The following is an 8346-nucleotide window of genomic DNA, read 5'->3' on the forward strand; positions in this document are numbered from 1 at the left end:
CCTGCACCTGCTGCAGGTAGAACACCGATCCCTGGAGCTTCCACGAAACAAAACATCACACAAACTGAACAGTTGTACAGATTTCCCCGAAACTCCCTGTGAGTTCTGATGATCTCTCGTTTCTCCCTCTCCCAGACACTACATCTGTTCCTTTAGCAGTTGCTGGCAGACAAGACAAGCCCGGGTGCCAACTAATACTATATGATCTTCTGCAGAATTCATTTTCCACTTTTAAAATTAAATTATGGGCCAGATCCTCATCGGATTTAATACAACTATTGCCTATTAAGCAGATGATGGTCTGGCCTTGCACAGAGGTTATTCTTCCTCTCTCTTTGGAGCAGGAACACAACCAAAGAGTTAGATTTTGATCTGACACGTGAAGCCAGTTGAAAACATTGATTGTTTTGTGTCTGATGCATCCATCATGAGAAATCATTATTTTCCCAAAAAAGCTGGGGAAAAACACACCATTCAAAAAAACAAAGAAAAGAAAGAAAGGTTGTAAAAGATACTATAAATCTTTTATTTCTTTTTAGTTACTATGCAATGCCCTTCATTTTGAAGGAAATGGTACAATCAATGATCTGTACTTCTTTCTCAGGAAAAGAAGATATTTGCACTAACAATTCAACATTTACTGACAAAAGACAGCTTACAGAAAACGCTCATGGTCAGGGGGGGAATAATCATAGTTCGTGATTACACTTGTTATTGTGGATGATTCCATGAAGTGTTACAATGTCAGGAATTTCAAGTGTGCATTTAAAGAAAGCTTCTAATTCAATATTAATGCAAAAGAAACATCTAAACCACTGGTGTTTGAAGCCACCCCAATTTCTTCCTATCCACAGTTTAAAAAAAAAAAATCTAATCTGAAAATCTAAGCCCATCATACAATACACCTGGCCTTATCACTGCACGTTGATTTATAAGAATAGTGAACACATACTCAATTAACGATAGATTTCTTACAAATAGAAACTGCGGTTGGAAACAACGTATTTCCTACCTCTACTTAGTTACTAGTCTCTGATCTGTTATACAAAATTAAAATTGTGCTTTCAAAAAAATATTTGTTCCTACGTGGCTGTTAGAATTATGGTTGGTGCTGTTAATTGTCAGAAAAGCACAGGTGGGAAACCACTCGACAACACACTTCACACACCCAAGGACAGACCTTTGGTAAAACTTAACCAAAGGAGAAGAGAAAAAGAAAACCACTATTACATTCAAAATCTGAAATATATTCATCACATAATATTACCTATTTTTGTACTGAGAGAGGAATATTGAATTTAAATGAACAAAACTTAAGAAGTTTGCCTAGGGTTTCATTAGACAAAACAACTGAAAGTTTACTTCCATAGCCTAGGGTCTTTCAGTCTGAAGAATATATTTTTCCAAGTAAGAAAATATAGTTTTTGAAGTATTTTGGGGGTGTTTTCCCTCCCTACCCTGCAACTGCCTACTGTGTTGGACAGGTGAGCTCTGAAGAGTTGCTGTAATCAATACTTTGCATTCACACAGAATCAGGGAGAACTTGAAATAGTCTTCAGCTTATGTCCTTGTTCACTGCCATGGAAGGCGAATGTCTAAATTGTGTTTTTAAAATTACTCAATCAAGGCATAATTGTAGGTTTTACTATAAAGCCTTTTCCAAGACATTCTTTGCATCTAACACAGCAATACTCCAGGGAAATAAGACTGCTCATCTACATTTCCTAGCTGGAGCTACATTTACACATCTGGGGCTTACTTAGTCTTGCCAGCCTTAACACGTGCATAATGATATTCATGGCAGTCATCGTATCAGTAGCAGTAGGTATGCCCAAATGAGTAAATTCATATAGATGATTAAGTGTTTGCACAATCAAAGGGCTTTTAAAACAAATGATATTTAACTTTATATGCTAAAAACGCAAGGGAAAGTTCGAGCATGACAAGACAAAGACACCAGAGAACAGTCTGCAGCACGATCATCAGCTTAGTTTATAACTACTGTGTAATACACCTCTCACCAAATCAGGGCAGCTCCTGGATTTCCAGAGGGAAACTGGGGCCAAAGTTTGGGCTGGATTCCACGAGCCTTGTTTGCACAAGAGGCCCTTTGAGAAACAGCTTTCACAGCACTACTTGTTCTCCCCCAGTGATTATGCAACCTCAGATCCTCCATCCCTCCACCAGAGACCCCAAGATTGACATGCCAGGCCCTTATTCACAAAGAAATGTAAATATACACTTAACTTCAAGCACATGAATAGTCTTATTGATTTACCAAGTGGCTCCAGGTAGGGTCTACTCACAACTTCAAACTCCAGTATAGGCTTAGGACCTTTGCTGAACCAGAAGTTCTGCAGAAGGATCGCACCTGAATTTCTATATGTTACAGAAGAAGATGCAGAGAAGAGCACTTTTATCTATTCTTTTCCCCTCTCTTCTGTGATCCACACAAAAGTCTTGAAGTAGACACATACACAAAAAAGTCTGTTTTTCTGGGAAACCTTTTTCTTTAAAAATCAAGCTCTAGAAATCCCAGCCTAATCTGCAGACAGTAACTGAGTACAATACAGCAAAGACAAGAAACTAAGCAGTTGTGATGTGCTTCCACAGCAATTCCTCTTCTCACATCCAGCTCGTTATGGGTCTGTGGCTTTAAAACCAGGCTGCTTAGAAACACTTGCAGTGGTGTTTAGTAGCACCTATTAAATAACACTTCCTAACCAACAGGTAGGGAAAACAGACCCGCCTGTTAAAGACGCAACAGTTGCATCTTTATCTGATGGAATAAGAAATCTCTGGATGGAGGAAGCCCTCTTCCAGACTAAACAAAAAAATTCCAGGCTTCACCCCCCTCTTCTACTTTTGCACTTAATGGAATAGCGGGAGACAGAATAAACCCACAAACATAGCTTGCAGAGAAATTTAAGGATTCCAAATATCTATTTATTTTTTTCTTTAAATACTGAACACCTGTGTTCAGTAGGTGTCAGAGGAGCATATAGGTTTTCCAACACAGCAGAACGCGCTGTCTCACTGCTTTGCCGTGAGACAAGCTCCCCCTTCCCTCTCCGTCCTGGCAAAGCAGTGCAAGCTCTGGGAACCTTTGCTAAGGCCCTGTGCCTGGGGGAATTTATCCCAAAAGGCATGACTGGTACAGGGAAGCACGAAGATCAGCACAAGACACGATTTCAGTTGGTTAAAGAAGCTTTGCTCTCCATTCCCAAGCAGATTTGGTCCTTCCTTTTTTTTTTTTTTCCTTTTTATAAAGCAAAAAGCAAAAAAAAGACAACAGAAAACAAAGCCAGACTATGCAGGGTATCTCCGAAGGAGAAGAATGGCTAAGTGTCACAGTTCTGATGTTTTAGACACAAGGGAAAAATATTTTCACAACTATTTTACTGTTTAGTACCCTGTAGATACATAATATTTGACATTTATAGCAGTTTCTATACTTTATGACCTAGAATATACTTTAGATCACTAATGAAAAATAAACCCATTCAGAGGACTGGAAAATAATGTGCATAACAACTTACTTTCAAATGCAAGGTTATGAAGGGATTTTTTTTTTTTAACTTTCAAAAATATCTGTAAGAAAATATTATTTTACATACCTATATTACACAGTGAAATAAACTTTGTTATGTACAAGGTTTCAGTACGAAAGAAACCGCAGCCAGACATTTACTCATGGTTTAGATAATCTCAGTTGTCTCATATCAGCCAGTACAACAGAGAGATTCTCCTTCACTCTTTTTCGGACTATTTCAGTGATCATTTCAGCTTTTAGTGGTTACTAGTAGTTGTATAAAACTTGTGTGCAGACATCCACATATTAACCCCATTACAGTTAGATATGGGGAGTTATTATGCTCTCAAAGCAAGGTTGCACATCTGCTTGGCAACCACAGTAACTTGAGTATTAACTCAATTGCATATTGGAGGAAAAAAAAAGAAGAGAAACTTAGTGCAAACACCTGAGCTATAGCATTCTAACGGAGCTTGTTAAACTCTGCTTTGGATCTGGGTATTTCACAGCCATGAAAGCATGGGAGTCGTTAAGGAAACTGTGTATGGTGTATTTGCATAACCCTAAGAGTTATTTCTCCTCCTGAAGTGAGGATGAAGTAGTCTTTCACAGGTTTTGCCTCGCTTGTGAACTTTAGGCAGAAAACACACCACCACAATCTACTTGGCTCATATCGGCAACGTTGCTTCATATAGTCCTAACTAAGCAAAAGCCGGTATCTACCTATTCTTAAATGACAAAACTTTGCTCCCGTCTCAGGGGTGGAAAGGACGTGAAGTACTTTGCTATTTGTGGTGTAACTGTAAACAACTGTGGGGAAGACGGTATTAACTATGCTTCAAGTTCACATCACACAGTTAGTTTCCATTATTTAAATGAACTCAAGCTTATCTTCAAGTTCACCTCATCACCATTGTGCTTTAAAGGGAAGGAATTTTGCATGAGAAACTGCCTCCAAATCAGTGTTTGCTCACACACTTCAGATCCCAGGACAAAGATCTGACAGTGCTGCCTGTGCGGGAGACCAGTTCAAGAGTTGAAAACAAGTTCAGGGAATATTCGAGGCAGGCAGCGCCACGCTCCCCCTCCCCTCCTATTTAATGAGGGACTTGTGCAACAACTTTGGAGGCATGTCCTCTCCATTTCTCTAATGCTATAGCTCAGCTGCATACCATAAAAATTAGGAAAAATGGAAACAAAATCCCTAATAAAGAGGAAATTGCTTTGCAGTAAGGAAGGAAAGAAGGAACACCCAAATCCCCTGCCTGTGATGCCTTCCAGCCTGTGCTCCCTCCCATCACAGCTGTGTTTACTGTGGTGCAGAACCTGTGACATGGTCACGGCCAGGAGCACCCAGCCAAGAGGCCACACTCTCAAGGGACAGCTTACTCAAGACATACTCTTGCACACGAGCAACCTGCTTCTCTGCCTGGATGTACAGCAGATGTAACTGGGAGCTCTACCATTTGCTTTAGGGGAAGCCAGGCAGCCTGGAACAAGCACTGGCTTAGCTTGGGATCTGCCTGTGAGAGTCCCAGCACACACCAACATACAGACTCCTTTATCAGGGTCACAAACTTCCTCCTCCCCTGGGACCGGTCAGCAACAAATACATCTTCTGTCCTCAAAGCCACACACGGCTAGCAAAGGAGAAGGTCCCCCAGCCCACTTGCAAGTTCCTAGCAATTAAGAAGGCAGCAGGCACATCAAACCCATTTCATTAAAATTAGTGGAGATTTCTGCCCTATGCCTTTCTGAGGGGCTGGCTACCAAGCCATGAAGCCTTTCAGCAGGCAAGCAAGCAACTCGTTGCAATACCAACAGGAGCCACAACTGATGGGAAACAGGGGAGGAGAAGGGAAAACAATATCCTCACGCTTCTCAGCTACCAAACTAATCGTGTGCTCCGAGCTACGTGGCCATGTCCTGAAAGTTGTTGGTTCCTTCTTAATAGTATTAAATACTCTTAGCTTCTGCTGATAAGTAGATGTCAAAGGCATTTAGCATCTCGTAGGGTCAGGCCTACTGGCAGATGGTGGAGGGAAAGGCTATGCATGAAGAGGGCCGAGAGGAAGGGAAAGAGTTGGGAGTGGAGAGGGGTAGAATTGCCCTGAGTTTTATCCTCTACAAATGAGTCAGTGGTTTTATCATCAAGCACTGAAGGAGTTAAGCACTAAAGCACAGACACTTAATCAGCTTTCCCCCTTCCTTTCACATGTGATTGGAATGAAGCTGCACCAAAGCGGCCCAAAGGGCTTATAACAGCTCAATTTCGCAGCCTTCAGTTTTAATCCCCATCACCCAGGCTAAGCAGCATGGTGGTGCTGAGGCTGCTACTCCACAGCAGTCCGAGCACCTGGATGATGATGATTATGGTCTTCCTCCTCCTCTTCCTCCTCCTCTGCAGCCTGCAGGTGGCTGGAGAGCTCCTGGATCACAGCAGCCCTACCAATCTGGTCATTTCTCCTCTTCTCCATAATCAGATCCTCCAGGCTCTGAAACTCCAACGTGTGGCTGCGCTTGTCACCCAGCCGGATCTGCAGTCGGTAGGGCTGCTTGCCTATGCGCAGCTCCCCGCCGATTTTAAACTCCCGCTTGCCGTACCGGCACCAGGCAGCGAAACACTCAGAGTTTCTCCAGCTCAGGTCTCGGTCCTTGCAACCCACCTGCTCCAGAGCGTTGCGCACCACCACAGCTGGGCTGAGGGGTTTGTAGCGGTACAGCTGGTTGGCAATGCGGCCCCGTCTGCCCTGGCTGGCATCGGTGAGGAAGCTGTTCACCACCTCCAGCCTGTGCAGGTGCACAACTTGAAAATCCCCCACGTAGACCACCCAGTGCGGATACTGGGCCTGGCACACAAATTCCACCAGGTCACCTGGTTTGCACCGATTCAGCAGGTTCTCTGGGGTGTAGGTGCTCAGGTGCCCCCCGCCTCCTTCATCACCCTCCTCTGGCAGCGCGTCCTCCTCAGAAAAGCTCTTCTGGTAAATACACTCATCCCGGTAGTAGACTGAGCACTCCACCTCGTGCAGCTGGGGATCGTAGGGCTGCAGCGCAGGGTTCTCCCCCCCCAGGTCGTGCACCGAATCCTGCTGCTGTTCCAGCTCATCGTCATCATTCGAGAAGATGTAGGAGACCCCGATCCTGGGCCCTTCATCCCTGTCCATACCCGTCGGGTCGGCCGTGGGAACTTCCTTGTAGTTCAGATGGGTCAGCTTCTCCACCTGGTTCCCCATGCCCGCTGCAACGACAGGACGCACGGCGGGGCCATGAAAGCAGGCACGGGGTGAGCGGCTCCCGGAGGAGCACGGGGGTGGCGGAGCACGGTCCCGCCCCCCCCCCCCCCCCCCTCTCCCCGCTGCAGCGCAGCCCCCGGGGGTCGCAAGAGCCCCTTGGGGAGGGGCGGCGGTGGCCGCCGGCCTGGGGGGTGCGGACTCCCCACTACCTGTACGGAGGAAGGCGAGGCGGCACCGCCACCTGTGCGGCGGCGGCGAGGAAGAGGAGGAGGAGGAAGGCGGAGGAGCCGCCGGCAGGCACCGAGCTACCTGTTAAAGGGGGGGGATGCTGCAAACACCGGGGGAGGTCCGAGTTGGGGACGGCCGAGCTGCGTCCCCCCCCCGCCCCGCAAGCCGCGCAGCCGGTAGCCGAACCGGAGCTACCGGCCAGGTGCCTTCCCCCACCCGCCTCCGCGCCCTCCCCCGGCACCGGGCGGCTGCAAACTTACCGGGCGGGGGAAGGCAGCGGGGCGGCGGGAGCGACTCTAGGGCGAGCGGGCGGCGGGTCTGGGCGAACGGCGCGGCTGGATCATGGCCCCGGCCCGGCTCCGCGCTCCCCCGCGCAGCAGCGGCGCCCGTGCGCCGCGCTGGGGCCGTGCAACAAGCGCCGGAGAGGCACGGCCGAGGGGAGGGAGGCTGGATCCGGCTGCGGACGCCCCGGCGAGCGCTCAGCCCCCAGCATTTAAAGAGGCAGCTCTTTTTTTTTTTTTTCCTCCTTTTTTTTACTTCCAACCCCCCGCTTCTTTCCCCCCTCCCTATTCCTCCTCCCCGCACCTTTTTTCCCCTCTCCTCTCTCCTACACGCCAAGCGCTGTGCTCCCCGCCGGGGCTGATCTGCGAGCGGAGGTCGGCGCCGCGGCTGCCAGGCTCTTCTTGGTGTGCAACACACTCACACACAAACTCACACACCCCCCCACACCCTCGCGCACGGCCCCTTTAAGGGAACGGTGCCATAAGCCAGCCCAAACCGCCAGTTTGGAGATAGGGGGGAGGGGGGAGTAACTGGGAGCCGGAGTTTGCCCGGGACAGCACCGAGAGGCGATGCAAAGCCTCGGTGCGGGGCCGTGGGAATCATCCCCGCGGCCGCGGAGGGGCGCGCAGCGGCGCGCAGCTGCGGCGGGGGATGCGGTCGCCCCGCGGTCGCCCCGCAGCCCCTCTCCGCGGGGGCGCCGGGAGGTGCCTCCTTGGGGCCGCAAACAATACCAGGGAAGTTGTAAAGCGAACAAAATCAAAGAGCCCGGCTCTCCTGGGCTGGCTTAGTGCCTTCGATTCCTCCATGAGCGGAGCCTGTAATTAGTTTTATTAATTTCTTTTCTTTCCGACTCCAAGAGATCACTCTCTTTTTTCAATATAGAAGATTATGGTTCTTTCCCCCTGGAAAGGCATTATCAGAACTGGTGGGAATATTTTTCTTTCTATGTTTTGGAGAATGCAAAACAATATTCTGCTTTTTCATTAATGCCCAGTTAGTATACTAGGTGGGTTTATTATTTGTGCTATTTTAACGTGCACTGGTAAATCCATGCTGTTAAAATAGACT

The 8346-nt window shown here is 47.6% G+C and overlaps 1 protein-coding gene across 2 annotated transcripts; it reads right to left on the bottom strand.

The window, feature by feature from the left end:
• Positions 1 to 544: 544 nt before the first annotated feature.
• LRATD2 (LRAT domain containing 2) lies at positions 545 to 7720 on the bottom strand. Of its 2 annotated transcripts, none has more exons than XM_063327532.1 (2): positions 7582 to 7720; positions 545 to 6773 (listed from the first exon to the last, which is right to left on the bottom strand). In XM_063327532.1, the coding sequence occupies exon 2, from the start codon at positions 6766 to 6768 to the stop codon at positions 5866 to 5868; it is 903 nt and encodes a 300-aa protein (XP_063183602.1). In that variant the 5' UTR covers positions 6769 to 6773; positions 7582 to 7720; the 3' UTR covers positions 545 to 5865. The 2 variants fall into 2 exon arrangements, with proteins under 2 accessions (XP_063183602.1, XP_063183601.1); XM_063327531.1 differs by lacking the exon at positions 7582 to 7720 and adding an exon at positions 7257 to 7466.
• Between the last annotated feature and the right edge of the window lie 626 nt (positions 7721 to 8346).

This window comes from Chroicocephalus ridibundus, chromosome 2 (genome assembly GCF_963924245.1).
Source record: "Chroicocephalus ridibundus chromosome 2, bChrRid1.1, whole genome shotgun sequence".
NCBI lineage: Eukaryota > Metazoa > Chordata > Aves > Charadriiformes > Laridae > Chroicocephalus > Chroicocephalus ridibundus.

Bases quoted from the DNA above. Each gene is read 5' to 3' on its own strand.
- LRATD2 (XM_063327532.1), bottom strand. From the start codon at position 6,768: ATGGGGAACCAGGTGGAGAAGCTGACCCATCTGAACTACAAGGAAGTT.